This window comes from Engystomops pustulosus, chromosome 6 (assembly GCF_040894005.1).
Source record: "Engystomops pustulosus chromosome 6, aEngPut4.maternal, whole genome shotgun sequence".
NCBI classification, from domain to species: domain Eukaryota; kingdom Metazoa; phylum Chordata; class Amphibia; order Anura; family Leptodactylidae; genus Engystomops; species Engystomops pustulosus.
This window is the reverse complement of record NC_092416.1, coordinates 55,495,550-55,512,534: the sequence shown is the minus strand read 5'-3', so window position 1 is coordinate 55,512,534 and position 16,985 is coordinate 55,495,550. Positions and strand designations below refer to the sequence as shown.

At 46.4% G+C, this 16,985-nt stretch overlaps 1 protein-coding gene across 2 annotated transcripts in view; it reads left to right on the top strand.

Annotated features, from left to right (window-relative positions):
- The first annotated feature begins 447 nt into the window (after positions 1-447).
- LOC140135114 (putative oxidoreductase YteT) overlaps positions 448-16,985 on the top strand; it is a 125,915-nt gene continuing 109,377 nt past the window's right edge. For both annotated transcript variants that reach the window (XM_072156182.1, XM_072156178.1), the window contains exons 1-3: positions 448-525; positions 1,151-1,338; positions 5,277-5,345. In XM_072156182.1, coding sequence (XP_072012283.1) covers positions 1,267-1,338; positions 5,277-5,345 — 141 coding nt within the window. In that variant the 5' untranslated portion in view covers positions 448-525; positions 1,151-1,266. The remainder of the gene's footprint in view (positions 526-1,150; positions 1,339-5,276; positions 5,346-16,985) is intronic.

Genomic DNA, 16,985 nt, shown 5'->3' with positions numbered 1-16,985 from the left:
TTCAAAATGCCATGTGTGGCATCACCCTTAGGCCGGCGGCACACGGTGTGTTTTGAACCCGTTTTTGGCCCGCATTTAAGCAGTATGTTAAAAAATGCATCCGTTTTTGGAAAACGCATGAGTTTTTGACCAGTTTTACCAATTATCTTAATTAAAACGGGTCAAAAACGCATGTAAAATGGACTGCTTAAAAACGGCCCAAAAACGGGTTCAAACCGCCACATGTGCCGCTGGCCTTAGGTCCCTTCTACACTCGCAAGTGTGATGCGATGAACTTGCATCACACTCGCAACGCTGCAAACCAAAACTGAACTGACATGCTGAGTTCAATCCAAGCAGCACGCGTTGCGAGTATGATGCTAGTTCATAACATCACACTCGCGAGTGTAGAAGGGGCCTCACTCTGTGGAGTTATTTGTGACCATGAGGATAATCCTGTTATTACAGATTGCTGTGTGTCTGACGTGATGAGGCGTCATGAGCAAACAGATTGCCAGACAAAAGCTGGAAGCTAAGAACATACAGGTAATGTAACTTTCATAACAGTAATTGTGTAGCTCTGTACATCCAGCTCTATAGATCTTGCAGATTTTGTTCCAAGATATCTGCACCACCATTTATTACTGTAAAAACCTACAGAAGTAACACAAGTGTCTGGATGTCACAGCACATGTGCAGCACAGAAAATGCCTCCCCCCACCCCAGTAGATGGGTAGCCATAGCACATGCCGTTCCCCCAGTAGATAGGTAGCCACAGCACATGCCGTTCCCCCAGTAGATAGGTAGCCACAGCACATTCTCCCAGCCACAGCATGGGCGGTGGACTGCAGCTCGAGCCCATCCATTCCCGGCACTGCAGTTCACCGTTTCCCCCTATCATGTCGCCCCTGCAACATTTCTATATATACAGCTGGATGCAAAATTGTATTTAATATGGAGTGGCCACACCAGGGAACTGCAGCTCGGCTCATATGAATGAAGCTGAGCATTCTCCCATCAATTGCTTTGTAGTTCTGTAGTCATCTATGAGTACATACATCTTTCAGTGTATACTGATACATCATTATAGCCTCAATTTACATGTTAAACATTTTAATTTGCATTGAAATGTGTTCCATTTACATTATGCGCATCTTATTCCTGCCCTCAGGCAGGTGAGTGAATACCTCCTGAGCAGAACTTAAATCCTAAAGAAGTCTAATACTGCATCACAAAAGTGGGTCTTTTCTACAAGCCTGAGGTCAGCCATAGGCTCTCTTCACATCCATGGTGGAAGCCGCATTAGGATCTCTGGAGTCAAGATGGTGGACACATTGGCGCAACCCAAATAACCCTATTGTAAGTCATTGGGGCACATGGAGTTAAGTTTTGGCTTTGTTTTCCAGGCTTTTTTTTCCTGCTTATCTGCAGCCCAAATGTCTCTTGGCAGTTTTGCCTTTTCAATAAATGCGAGTTTGGGACTCTTTCCCCAAAAAGTAGTAAACCGCTTTTTTGCGACTTTTTGCAAAATGTCGCAACATCTGGAAGAGAACGCTTCAAAAAAGTCGACCAAAACAAATTTTCAAGAAGGTTTGTCTTGGGCGCAAAAAAAAAATTTCAAAAATGCACATGCACCACAAAAAGTTGCAGAAATAGTAGAAGCCAAAATAAAGGTACATGTGCCCCACTGTGTAGTCTGTCAAGCTCTATGGCATCCACTGTGGCAGAGATCCATTACAGCATTTTAATTTCTATGGTAATCAAAGCCGAATGTAATACTGGTTCCAAGTTTATAATCACACAACTATGGAGCGGGCATTTATTATTGTTGTTCTTTGGTGCCAACTTTAGTGGCATTTTGCACTGTAATTTTATATTCTGGCGCACAGCTTGGCGCCTCTTCAACAAATCTGCATGAAAAATTACGAACCACATTCATGAAGCGGTTAAGACGTTAGTAGACTTGCTTTTTGTTGGTCTCTCTGGTGGCAAAAATGTGGGAAAACAAGAAGTACGGGAAAAGTGTTGGGATTGAAGACCTTGAGGCCAAATTGAGCAACGAGTAGCGGGGATAAAGCTGTGTGTGAACAGAGCCTGGGATTTGGTGAAAACAACATTAATAAGAATATGCCTTGTCAGCAATAGATAACATTTGTAAAGACAGAAGATTGTTTATCTATAAAAGAAATCTAAAGTTAATTGCATTTAATCTAAATATAAAGTATATATAAAGTATAAAAATATGGATGTTACATATCCTGTGAGTAGCATGCAAATGCAGTAACAGCCTAAAGACACCATAATGTAAGACCTCATACACACCCATTGGGCACTTATAGGGGCACATTTACAAGGTCACTCCGGTTCACTAAAAGTGCTATTTCCGTGTATAATGCTGCGTGCGGCAACTCACTAAGATTGTGTTCCAGAAATCGTGAATGTGTCGCTTCCCTGCACTGGTCCTGGAGATGAAGTTCACCATCTTTTTTGTGGTGCACCTTTAACATCGGACGTGTGACACAATTTGTCAGTTAAATACGACGCTTTGTCCGAATAATTCGGACCGTCCGATGGCACGGCCGCTAATTTGTGTCACATGGAGACCAGCGCATCTGCGCCACAGAAGGGTCACGTGTGACACAGAAGTTCAGCATTGTATCTGCCAGATTTAAAGCTGCCATTTGGCACCAGATCCTTATCTGGACTCATAAAGGAGCAATTTTCATGCCCACTGTGGCAATATAACAAAGGGCATCCAGGATGGGAGTCACTGGACCTACAGCAGCCTATTTATTTTAACTCTAATTATTATTACTATTGTTAAGGCTGCATTCACATGAATGTGTGATTTCTCCAGTCCTGTATTTGCGTGCTATATTAATCCATATATTAATCCGTGTTTTCAGCCCATTTAAAAACGCATCCGTTTTTGACCATTTACCATGCATTTGGCTGCTTAAAACCTGGTTATCTATTAAGGTAATTGGGAAAAACGGTCAAAAACGGAATCATTTTTTAACGCATGCGTTTTTTACAATCTGAAAACACACTAAAACGAAAAACGGCCCAAAAACGGTCTAAAAACGCCATGTGTGACATCTCCCTTAGGCCGGCGGCACACGAGGTGTTATGAACCCGTTTTTAAGCAGTCCGTTAAAAAACGCATGCGTTGAAACGCATCTGTTTTTGACAGGTTTTACCAATTATCTTATTAAAACTGGTCAAAAACTGATGCGTTTTAAAAAAACGCATGCATTTTTTAACGGACCGCTTAAAAGGGCCCAAAAACGGGTACAAAACGCCACGTGTGTGTTTGGGCTGGTCATAGCAGGAAATCACTGAACAAAGTTGCTCATGTGTAGCCGGACTCGCTCGCTAGGGAACTGCACAAAATGTTGTAGGAGATGGTGGTAAGAAATGAGAAGTAAATTTTGTATATCACACATGATAAGTGCAGTGCACCTAAGTGCAGAACAGAAAAATGGAGTTTAAAGGACAAATTTACTTTCAGTCAAGCATCGGGAAGCGACCAACCCAAAAGCCACACAACACCCACTCCAGAATTTGTGAGCTACTGACAAACACCCCTGACTGTTACAGCTCCCAATGTAGAGGAGATGAGTGTAGTGACACAATAGATGAAGGGTCAGCAGCGGATCAGCCACATGTCACTACAAAGGGGATTTTAAATGATGCTGCTGGAGCCGATCAGCCAATCAGCATCTATCCAAACACCGAGATAACTGCCCCCAGCAGGGAAGGATGAGGAGGGGGGGGGGGGTGTAGGTAGCAGGACTTGTTACTCCTGGAGTGGGACTGCAACATATGGTTAAGAAATAGGGATTAAGGCCATAGGGTGCCATGCAGATGTAGTAGGAATGCAGGCAGGTGAGGTATGTGTGATCAGACCATCTATGACCTCTGATGGCAGCCTCAGCATGGAGTGACATGAGGCCTTACTGTGGTAGTTAGGTCAGTTCACATATTGTTTCTGGAGTACATTTAGGAGACTTGTTCTGACTTCTTTTAGTACTATAGAAACGTATCATGGAAACCTAGGCAGCCTAAGGATCTCAAGGTGCCGGGGTCAGGGAATGGTGATATAAAATACACAGAGGGGGAATTTATTATGGCCTTTTAAGCTAAAAACTGCCAGTGTTTTTTTCCTTCTCTGCGCCTCTTGCACCTGAATTTATGTAGTGTTGGCTCCATGATATTGATGTTTTCCGACACTATTGAATTATTCTATTTTTGGGGACAAAATTTTGGCCCCGCTTGTGAATCCTCCTGTTTTCTGGCGCTTCTATTTTGTTTTTAAGTGCTTTTTGTGGCACAAAAATAGCCCAGCTAAAGCATGTCTAGGGAGTTCTAAACCTTTCACTCAGTGCGCCAATTCATTAATCCCTTCCACCACAAACTTATATCCCACTGAAAAATATAGAAGGGTTCTAGCACCACCTTGCGCCAAACATAATAAATGCCCCTCAGAGTACCTGCTTCTCCATCAAACAACAGCGCCAAACTGAGAATAGTCATGAATACAGCAGGGAAGTAGGGACTCCTTTTATCATATCATACTATGATGCAAGGAGTCTCATCCTCTGCATTGTGGTCAGACTGGTATGCAGTCACCTGAAACAGCACTTACAATGGGGGAGATTTATCAAGCTGCATAAGAGTAAGAATATGTTTAGTTACCCATGGCAACCAATTACAGCTCAGCTTTCATTTTACCAGTGCTGTAATTGGGCAACTAAGCACATTCTTACTCTTAGGCAGCTTGATAAATCTCCCCAAATGAGTCTAATTTCTTGAGATGTCTTATCAGGAATAATAAATACAGCGTAAAGACCTGTCTTACTCAACACCTCCCATTTGTTATCACATCGGTCATGCCCATCTCTCCACTAGGCCACACACCTATACTCTAATCCTAACTGCTTTTGGCGTAGACGTCATAAAAGTGTCACAACATGACGCCCCAATCTTCACCATATATCAGAGTGTCCCTGACGATAGCACAGATGATGAGTCACAGCAGAAGTTTTCTTATTATAGAATTAATACAAACCCATACAATTTCTGTGCGTCTTCTGGTAGTGACAGTGTGACTGATGTCCCTCATCTGATATTCCGGGAGCCCAGGTGACGGATGTAAAGAATTTATAAGCCGTTAGTTAAAGGGGTTTTCCAGATTTATGTAAACAAAGTTAAGGGGTTTTCCAACAGTGGAAATGCTCTGGGTGGGTTTAAAAATATAAGAGACGGTATTTACACTGCTCCTCTTCTTCCTCTAGGTGGATTCCGTTCCTCGTTCCTGTTTTATGCCATTCTGGAAGAGATTCCTAGAGAAATCCATGCACCAGGTATTGATAAGGGAGCTCCTTAGATAAGTAAGGAGGAGAGCCGGAGTCATATCCAGTCACGTTGAGATGAAAAGATGAATTCCTCTGCATCTACTGATCTGTGTATTACCACATTGCCCTAATATTCCTATTAATACCACTACATAGACCCATTCATTTATTTAGAGGAATTTGGAAGCTGTTAGACCCCATTTTAAGGCATATTCCCATTTCAGCCAGTCCTTTATACACTGTGTAGATTAAAATAGAAACTTGGGCCCCTGCACAGAATACGGCCGGCCAGGGAGAGGGGAGCACTCAGCCTCCCTCTTGGGGTTGTCTGTAAGTTGGGTGTTCTTAAGTAGGGGACCACCTTTATACAGCAAGTAATGGCGCATTCCTAATTCATTCATACGGGGGACACAACATAGTGGTGCATGGGCCCATACTCTTCAGTACTGCTAGTGGAAGTGAATCCAGCGCTTATGTTAATAGTAACAACCTAATTTTACTATTTTGATGATTCCCCGGCCCCCAATTATCCATCCTGTGGATTTAATCCTACACTTGTGCATTTCATCCTTGTCTTGCAAATGAGCCATTGGTCCATGTGACTCTCCTATGAGCTTCCTATTCTCTTTCCTGGGCATTTGCTTTGTTTGCCCACCACTTTGATGGTATCTTGTATTCTCTGCTCAAATGTCTGTCAATTTCCCTTGCAAAGGTCTTATTGTATCTGCATCCTACCACCTCCCACTGAGGGCTCATCTGCCGTCCCTCCCCCACAAAAGGCATGGGATTTTACCTCCCCCCACTAATGTATACCTTGCATGTTTGCCTCCTCATACTTACTTGGTCACATACATTTGCTGTTTTTCGAAAGCTATAAGACAGGGAGTAAACTAGATAGAAATAAAATGGTCATATAAAACATGTGACTTTCATAACTGCCCTCTATATGGAATCCTGTGCCCCATCTTCTGATCCTCATGTTTACTATACAAGTCCATGGAACAAGTTGTGACAAGTGGGTAACTTTTTGTGCGGGTATCCTGCAAATTCTTGTGCAGGATTCTCTATAGGTCTCTAACATACGCTATCCTTTGCGGCTGTTCAGTTTGCGTTGTGGTTTAGCGTTAGTGTTATAGCATAAAATTTCTTTAAATGGCTACTATGCTGCTGCTGCTGTAATAATAATAATAATTCCAGTATTTTTATAGCCCCTACAGATTCAGCAATGCTGCACACCTTGCCAAATAGGTCCCAATGGGGCTCACAATCTAATTGACCTACCAGTATGTTTTGGAGTGTGGGAGGAAACCGGAGGACCCGGTGGAAACCCATGCAAACACGGAGAGAACATACAAAATAGCAGCGCCATTGCACTTAACTCCTGTATGGCCCCGGCCTCAGGTCTAAGGCCGGAGCCACACGTAGCGCTTTGTCTGCGCTTGAAAACGCAAACGCAGACAAAATCGCGCCCACCGGGGCGGGTCTCGGCCCGATCACATGGGCGTTTCTATGGAAACAGACAAAGCGCTACGTGTGGCGCCGGCCTAAGGCTGCTAAATGATATGCAGAGTCCCTCATTCAGGTCTGTTATCTATAATTGCCTTTAAAAAATCTATGGAGAACACAGCAGGTTTGTAATACGCTGACAGTCCATAGTTGACAAGATGTAATAGTTTACTTCCCCTGTGGGGGCGCTATTGCATTCTCCCATAGATTACCACTTCACACAAAAGAAGGCATTTATTAGGCGTTGTGTTTTGGCACCTGATTTTACCAATGTTTTGCACTGTGATTTTATATTGTAGCACACGGCCTTAATGTATTTGGTGCAGCACAAGATAAACAAATGAGCGTCAGAAATGACACTCCATTTATAAATTTTAGAAGTTGGTAGACTTGCTTTCTGTTGGTCTAATTGTGCGCCAAAAAAAAAAGTAGCAGGAAATGTGTCGGGTTTCAAAAGTTGCGCCCAAACAACAAATTTAAAAAAGTTGCGATTGTTGGAAAACTAAAGTTTTTGTGGTGCTGATGCTCTGTAAAGTGTAAGTGTTTGAATTGTGTTTAAATTGCATTTACATGGTGTTTACATTGTAGATGAGATGTAGATGCAGCCTTAGGGTGTATTCAAACAAACATATGAGGGACGTATATATTGGCTGGATATACATCTCCCATGAATTCGGTAGTGCTATATTAATAGTCAGAAACTAGAGGATGTTTCTGAAAGTTGCGGATGTCTCAGGTAAGTGACTCCTACAGTTTATAAAGTGTAATACATGAGTTATTGCACATCATTACCACCAGATGGCGATGGAGAATTCAGTTCCCAGTTCAGCTGAGATGAGACTCTATGGCACTGAATGGTTATTCTGGAAAAAAAGGAGGTTGGTTTGACCCTAATAAGGGATGAGCATATTGTAGTCCATTGATCAAATTATCCTAGCAGGTCTAAGAGATTATTAGTATATCAGTTCTTCTATTATTTTATATAAACTGAAGATTATGTGAATAAGATTATCGTAGATCATTTGCTCTTTCTTTTTATGATGTAGCGTTTGTTCCAGTCTCTTCCTCTACATCCTTGAGTGTCATCATCTTCATCAAATGGGCTGCAGAGCATTACCTAGGTCTACTGTACACCCGTTGTTTACATACGGGTGTTCCCATGAAAGACATTTATTACATATCCACAGAATATACCATAGATGTCTAAATGATCAAACAAGGGGCATAATTAGGAGAGAGAGGCTTGTCCCCATAGCAGACTTCTGCATGGGGCCTCTGTTCCCCTTAAACATATATATATATGTATTAGACACATTTATTTACTCATATACACACACATTTATATACACACATAAAGTTCTACAGTTATACAGACGCATTTTTACATGTTTGCATATACACACACATAAAGTATATACACACCATACACACATACTGCATATACCCAGAGATATGCAGCAGATACACACACAAACATACAGCATATACACACTGCATATATACACACATACAGCCTACACACACTCACATTCAGCAGGTACAAAGCATATACACACCCATTCAGTCTTTATACACTCACAAACAGCAGATACACATGCTTACCATTAATACACATAACATATACATACATACAGCAGATATATTTATAGACTCATACACACATGTACTGTATATACTCACTGCGTGATTTCATGCCGCCTAGTCGCTGCAGACCGCATGCAGAAAGCAGAGATAAAAGTTTCCTCATCTTAGCTCCCAGCTCAGATATGCTTCACAATCACCATCAGATAACCCGGTGGTAGGTGTTTCTACTCACCTCCCTGTCCCATCCTGAATGGCAATAAGCTTCTTTAGTCATACTTTAGAATGCCCGGGTTTCGCAGAAATAAGAAATACAAATGAGCCTGAGGCGCTCTACCGCTCTAATATTAATGGAGAACACTATTACCAATAGGGACAGTAAGTACTAAATGTGTAAGCCTACATATTCTCAAATGTCCTATATGACTGAATAGAGGGAGTCATGCATGTGCAGCCACCTTTCCTTTCAAGAAGGAGATGCTTGTTCTTGTAATCAGAATATCCCATCAAGTGGACATCACTACCCACCTATGTAGGGGATACGTGTGTTGTATTATAGCCACCCTGGGATTGGCACCATATATTACAACTTTTATAGGCTTAATTACATTTTGTACACCTCCCCGTGTATTGAAGTTCCTTATTCAGCCAGCACCACAAGGTGGCAGTACTGTGCAGGTACAATGTGACTCCAGTGATTTGAATAATTCTGTAATGAAGTAAAACTTGGACTGTCATTGGCTGAGTAAGAAAAACATTTTTATTGTTTTATATGGTTTTCAATAATCATTATTTCCTTGGGCTACTGTACACAACAATACATAGACATAGATTGTAAGCTTTTGCAAGAAGGACCCTCATCACCTGACCATGTTTTTCATGTCTATACTTGTACCCCCTGATCTATAAAGCCTCATGCTTCAAACGGGTGGGACCTAGGCTAAGTACATGATCGGATGGAGAAGGGGGAAGGTGAGCGCTCATCCCCTCATCCCTTCATCCCTCTCCATAGGAAGCCTCCTTTTGTTCTCTATCCTCCTCATACGATGTCCTCCTGTCCTCCAGCCTCCTCATACTGTGGCCTCCTATGCTCTGTCCTCCTCATACTGTATCCTCCTGTTCTCTTCATACTGTGGCCTCCTGTCCACCAGCCTCCTCATACTATGTCCTCCAGCCTCCTCCTGTCATCCAGCCTCCTCATACTGTGGCCTCCTATCTTTTGTCCTCCTCATACTGTATCCTCCTATCCTCTTCATACTGTGGCCTCCTGTCCACCAGCCTCCTCATACTATGTCCTCCAGCCTCCTCCTGTCATCCAGCCTCCTCATACTGTGTCTTCCTATCCTCTGTCCTCCCCATACTGTGTCCTCCTGTCCTCTATCCTTCTCATACTGTGCTCCTGCACTCTATGCTCCTGATACAATGTCCTCCTGTCCTCCAGCCTCCTACTGTCATCCAGCCTCCTCATACTGTGGCCTCCTATCCTCTGTCCTCCTCATACTGTGTCCTTCTGTCCTCTATTCCTCCTCATACTGTGAACTCCTGTCCTCCAGCCTCCTCCTGTCCTCCTGTGTCCTCCTGTCCTCTATGCTTCTGATACGATGTCCTCCTGTCCTCCAGCCTCCTCCTGTCACCCAGCCTCCTCATACTGTGGCCTCCTATCCTCTGTCCTCCCCATACTGTTTCCTCCTGTCCTCTATCCTTCTCATACTGTGAACTCCTGTCCTCCAGCCTCCTCCTGTCCTCCTGCACTCTATGCTCCTGATACGATGTCCTCCTATCCTCCAGCCTCCTCCTGTCCTCCTGTGTCCTCCTGTCCTCTATGCTTCTGATACGATTTCCTCCTGTCCTCCAGCCTCCTCCTGTCCTCCTGTGTCCTCCTGTCCTCTATGCTTCTGATACGATGTCCTCCTGTCCTCCAGCCTCCTCCTGTCATCCAGCCTCCTCATACTGTGGCCTCCTGTCCTCTGTCCTCCCCATACTGTGTCCTCCTGTCCTCTATCCTTCTCATACTGTGAACTCCTGTCCTCCAGCCTCCTCCTGTCCTCCTGCACTCTATGCTCCTGATACGATGTCCTCCTGTCCTCCAGCCTCCTCCTGGCATCCAGCCTCCTCATACTGTGGCCTCCTATCCTCTGTCCTCCTCATACTGTGTCCTTCTGTCCTCTATTCCTCCTCATACTGTGAACTCCTGTCCTCCAGCCTCCTCCTGTCCTCCTGTGTCCTCCTGTCCTCTATGCTTCTGATACGATGTCCTCCTGTCCTCCAGCCTCCTCCTGTCATCCAGCCTCCTCATACTGTGGCCTCCTGTCCTCTGTCCTCCCCATACTGTTTCCTCCTGTCCTCTATCCTTCTCATACTGTGAACTCCTGTCCTCCAGCCTCCTCCTGTCCTCCTGCACTCTATGCTCCTGATACGATGTCCTCCTGTCCTCCAGCCTCCTCCTGGCATCCAGCCTCCTCATACTGTGGCCTCCTATCCTCTGTCCTCCTCATACTGTGTCCTTCTGTCCTCTATTCCTCCTCATACTGTGAACTCCTGTCCTCCAGCCTCCTCCTGTCCTCCTGTGTCCTCCTGTCCTCTATGCTTCTGATACGATGTCCTCCAGCCTCCTCCTGTCATCCAGCCTCCTCATACTGTGGCCTCCTATCCTCTGTCCTCCCCATATTGTGTCCTCCTGTCCTCTATTCCTCCTCATACTGGGAACTCCTGTCTTCCAGCCTCCTCCTGTCCTCTATCCTACTCATACTATGTCCTCCAGCCTCCTCATACTGTGTCCTCCTGTCCTTATTCATACTGTGGCCTCCTGTCCTCCAGCCTCCTTATACAGTGGCCTCCTGTCCTCTATCCTTCTCATACTGTGGCCTTCTGTCTTCTATCCTTCTCATACTGTGGCCTACCGTCCTCCATCCTCCTCTTCCAGTGGCCTCCCATTCTCCTCTTCCTGTGGCCTCCTGTCCCCCACTCAACTCATACTTTAACCTCCCGTCCTGTATTCTCCTCATACCGTGGCCTCCTGTTCTCCATCCTCCTTTTCCTGTGGCACCTGTCCTCTATCCTCCTTGTGCTGTGGACTCCTGTCCTCTATCCTCTTCATCCTATGACCTCCTGTGCTATATCCTGATGATACTGTGGCCACATGTCCTCTATTCTTCTTGAACTGTGGCCTCCTGTACTCCATCCTCCTAGCACAGTGGCCTACCGCCCTCTAGCCTTCTCATACTGTGCCCTCCCACCCTCTAGCCTCCTCATACTGTGGCCTCCTGTCCTCCAGCCTCCTCATACTGTAGCCTCCTTTGCTCCAGCCTCCTCATACTGTAGCCTCCTGTCTGTCATCCTCCTTATACTGTGGCATCCTGTCTTTTATCTGCATACTGTGGCCCCCTGTCCTCTAGCCTCTTTTTCCAGTGGCCTCCTGTCCTCCATCCTCCTCCTGTAGCCTCTTGTCCTCCAGTCTCCTCCTGTGTCCCCCTGTCTTCCAGCCTCCTAATGTCTTCTAGCCTCTTCCTGTGGCCTCCTGTCCTTCAGCTTCCTCCTGTAGCCTCCTCCTTTCCTCTAGCCTCCTCCTATAGAGTCATGCCCTTCAGCCCCCTGTCCTCCAGCCTCCTCCTGCAGCCCCTTTCATCCAGCTTCCTCCTGTCTTCCTGCTTCCTCCTCCTGTCCTCTAGCCTCCTTTTGTCTTCTAGCCTCCTCCTGTCCTCCTGTCGTTCCCTGTCCTCGTCCTGTGGCCTCCTACCGTCCTCCAGCCTTCTGTTCATGTAGCCTCGTGTCCTCCACCCTTCTCCTGTCCTCCAGCCTCCTCATACTGTATCCTCCTGTCCTTACTCATACTGTGGCCTCCTGTCCTCCAGCCTCCTCCGGTCCTCCTGTGTCCGCCTGTCCTCTATCCTCCTGATACTATGTCCTCCAGCCTCCTCCTGTCATCCAGCCTCCTCATACTGTGGCTTCCTATCCTCTGTCCTCCTCATAATGTGTCCTCCTTTCCCCCAGCCTCCTCCTATCCTCTATCCTCCTCATACTATGTCCTCCAGCCTCCTCCTGTCCTCCAGCCTCCTCATGCTGTGTCCTCCTGTGCTTATTCATACGGTGGCCTCCTGTCCTCCAGCCTCCTCATACAGTGGCCTCCTGTCCTCTATCCTCATACTGTGGCTTTCTATCCTCTTTCCTTCTCATACTGTGGCCTACCGTCCTCCATCCTTCTCTTCCAGTGGCCTCCCGTTCTCCTCTTCCTGTGGCCTCCTGTCCCCCACTCACCTCATACTTTAACCTCCCGTCTTGTATTCTCTTCTGTACCCTCTTGTGCTTCAACCTCCTCCTGTCTTTTAGCCTCATTCTGTACCCCCTGTCCTCCAGACTCTTCCTGTCTTTCAGCCTCCTACTCCTGTAGCCTTCTGTCCTTCAGCCTCCTCCTGTGGCCTCCTGTCCTTCAGCCTCCTCCTGTGGCCTCCTGTCCTTTAGCCTCCCCTGTGGCCTCCTGTCCTTTAGCCTCCTCCAGTGGCCTCCTGTCCTTCAGCTTCCTCCTGTGGCCTCCTGTCCTCCAGCCTCCTCCTGTTACCTTGTGTTCTCCAGCCTCCTCCTATGGCCTCCTGTCCTCCAGCCTCATCCTGTGGCCTCCTGTCCTCCAGCCTTCTCCTGTCCTCGAGCCTCCTCCTGTGGCCTCCTGTCCTCCAGCCTCCTCCTGTGGCCTCCTGTACTCCAGCCTTCTCCTGTGGCCCCCTGTCCTCTAGCCTCCTCCTGTGCCCCCTGTCCTCTAGCCTCCTCCTTTAACTTCCTGTCCTCTATCCTGGTCCTGTGGCCCCCTGTCCTTCTCTTTCTCTGGCTTCCACCGTCCTTGTATTGCTTATACAGGCCGCAGACAGAGGGAGTGTGCTGTGGTGGTGAGATCACTGCTGCATTGCTGTATACATACTGACCGGGGTTTATGGGGGGACACAGCGCTGGACTGGAGCACCAGAGGGGGTAAGTACAATGGTTTTGTTGTTTTTACAACCTTTTCTATCCACTGGTAAAAAATATAAGTCTAGATGATACATCAGCTTCTTCCCGCCAGAACTAGTGTTATGTTGTTCCCCGAGAAATCACAGTTATGCATCAAAAACAGGCAAAGACCAAGTAGAAGGGATGGCACTCACCCACGTCCAGTTTGCAAGGATGATTCTTCTTTATTTGGTAAACAATAGTACTCACATAATGTAGGACAGGCAAGGGAGGGGGTGAGGAGTGATGCTACAGAAAGGCAACGGCCGTTTTGCGCAGGTTGCGCTTCTTCCGGCCTCCGTGCATAGTGACTATACATTCGTGAAGGGTATAAATTCTATATCAAACAACCAACAAATTAGAAACACCTGTGGCCCAGTAGGCGTAAACATGCCACGCATTACGTGTTCCACCAATGAAGTATACAGAAAGGCTAAAACTCACCCTGGTGAGCAGACGCTCAGCCAATCCTGTGGTGCAGACACTCCGGTGCAGCGTGATACTTCATTGGTGGAACACGTAATGCGTGGCATGTTTACGCCTACTGGGCCACAGGTGTTTCTAATTTGTTGGTTGTTTGATATAGAATTTATACCCTTCACGAATGTATAGTCACTATGCACGGAGGCCGGAAGAAGCGCAACCTGCGCAAAACGGCCGTTGCCTTTCTGTAGCATCACTCCTCACCCCCTCCCTTGCCTGTCCTACATTATGTGAGTACTATTGTTTACCAAATAAAGAAGAATCATCCTTGGGTGAGTGCCATCCCTTCTACTTGGTCTTTGCCTGTTTTTGATGTTGATACATACTACTAGGATTTTGAGCACCACTACTTCTTTGGAACTCACAGTACCTGTTCGGACCCCTGTTCCTGTGAACGTGCCATACATATATATCAAGCTTTCCATAAAAGTTTTGGTAGTGCTGTGACCACCCTTCTCCCCTTTTCTATCAATCACAGTTATGCCCCTAAAGTACCCAGTAGCCACATGGCATCCACCTGTAGCCACAGTGATTCCCCCCTAGCCAGCAGACTTGCAGTCTGTGTGACAGCTAGAGAGCAGCAGAGGACGGGAGCTGAGAGTTCCTCTGCTCCACTCTCTAAAATATGGGGGTTAGAGCCGGCACTTTGGCTTCATCTCATCCCAAAAATAGCTTTTGGAATAGGGGCCGGGTGTCTGTTCCAGCAACACCTGCTGCTTTCGGGCCAGCAGTGGCTCATATTGGACCATTTTTACCATTTTCTTTTAAAGAGTAGCCCCCTTTTCAGCAGCCTCTTCTTCGGCCAACCGCCTTAGGCTCTGTGCCTAGGGATAAATATGGCCTTTGTTCAGGCCTGCTATATATTTTGCACTCAATCATTCAGTATGCGGTGAGACTTTTGGACACATTTATTATGCTGTTTGTGTCTGTTTTTTGGTGTGGGCTGCCATTTGTTTCTGGTGCGCCTCCTGCGACCTATTTAATAGACAGCACAGATTTCTGTGAACTCCTGTCCTACAGCCTCCTCCTGTCCTCCTGTGTCCTCCTGTCCTCTATGCTGTGGCCACATGTCCTCTATTCTTCTTGAACTGTGGCCTCCTGTACTCCATCCTCCTCGCACAGTGGCCTCCCGCCCTCTAGCCTTCTCATACTGTGCCCTCCCACCCTCTAGCCTCCTCATACTGTGGCCTCCTGTCCTCCAGCCTCCTCATACTGTAGCCTCCTGTCTGTCATCCTCCTTATACTGTGGCATCCTGTCTTTTATCTGCATACTGTGGCCCCCTGTCCTCTAGTCTCTTTTTCCAGTGGCCTCCTGTCCTCCATCCTCCTCCTGTAGCCTCTTGTCCTTCAGCCTCCTCCTGTAGCCTCCTGTCCTTCAGCCTCCTCCTGTGGCCTCCTGTCCTTCAGCCTCCTCCTGTGGCCTCCTGTCCCTTAGCCTCCTCCTGTGACCTCCTGTCCCTTAGCCTCCTCCTGTGGGCTCCTGTCCTTCAGCTTCCTCCTGTGGCCTCCTGTACTCCAGCCTTCTCCTGTGGCCCCCTGTCCTCTAGCCTCCTCCTGTGCCCCCTGTCCTCTAGCCTCCTCCTTTAACTCCCTGTCCTCTATCCTGGTCCTGTGGCCCCCTGTCCTTCTCTTTCTCTGGCTTCCACCGTCCTTGTATTGCTTATACAGGCCGCAGACAGAGGGAGTGTGCTGTGGTGGTGAGATCACTGCTGCATTGCTGTATACATACTGACCGGGGTTTATGGGGGGACACAGCGCTGGACTGGAGCACCAGAGGGGGTAAGTACAATGGTTTTGTTGTTTTTACAACCTTTTCTATCCACTGGTAAAAAATATAAGTCTAGATGATACATCAGCTTCTTCCCGCCAGAACTAGTGTTATGTTGTTCCCCGAGAAATCACAGTTATGTCCCTAAAGTACCCAGTAGCCACATGGCATCCACCTGTAGCCACAGTGATTCCCCCCTAGCCAGCAGACTTGCGGTCTGTGTGACAGCTAGAGAGCAGCAGAGCACGGGAGCTGAGAGTTCCTCTGCTCCACTCTCTAAAAGCAAATCTACCAAGTTCTATAACACCTTCTTGGATGTGGAGAGTGACTTCAGACACTTTCCTTCAAATTATTAAGCCTTTGCGACACAAACTAAAATCACATTCTTATGAACCTCACAATTTGTGTGCCAATAAGTGTGCCCCTTGTGTGCTTACTGCATTGGGACCAGGTGTAACAGACCTCTTTAGGGGCATTGGGATCTGACTGCAATTTGTGGAGGCAGACCAGAGCGAAGGCAAGATTCTTAAATATACTTAGGATAATAAAATAACATATTCTCTAATTCACTATTATTAACAAATATTGAGCATTTCAACCTAAATCCAACGTGTATCTATCAGTCCTGGTGTATACAATTTTGGTTGTCCCTGGATATGACTGTAAATCTTCTGATAATGGTTGGTGAATAGCTTCTCTTGTCTGCATACTACAGTGCTCTCTGCCTCCTGCCCCTTTGTCCTGCATTACAAGACAAGCTCAAGACACAAGCAGTTCCTGCTGGCAAGCAGCAGTGTGCAGAGGCTTACTCTACAAGCTACAGACAGATAAGGTCTGGTGGAAGGGAGGCATATAGCAGAGCTGACTGTGTGTTTTATTGATTAGGTGAGTTAGCCAAGCTGACAGTGTCATTTGTGTTTTACATCAATCTCATCATTTCTGATCTGTCTCATCTCTCTTTTTCTAAGTGGCAGATGCTAGGGAATGTTCAAAAGCTAAATAAAAATTCAGAAAACCCTTGAACCATGATAATCTAAGCACAGTGTCAGCACACTGTATCTCATAGCACAGAGGGATCATGAAGTGCTTTCAGAGTCCCTGCCCCCACACTCTGGAATAAGTAAGGCAGGGTTCATATCACTTTTTATGTATACGTCAAAGCACCCGACGTATACGCTTAGCGTATACATTGACAAGTATTTGCAGGCGGAGGCGTAGTTGTTGCCTCTGTCTGGCCACTTAACAACCTATACGTCCAAAAATGCAGGATGGAAAGACGTAGCAAGCTATGTCTTTTCATCCTGCAGCCTTTGCCTTGTGCTTAGCACAAGCAA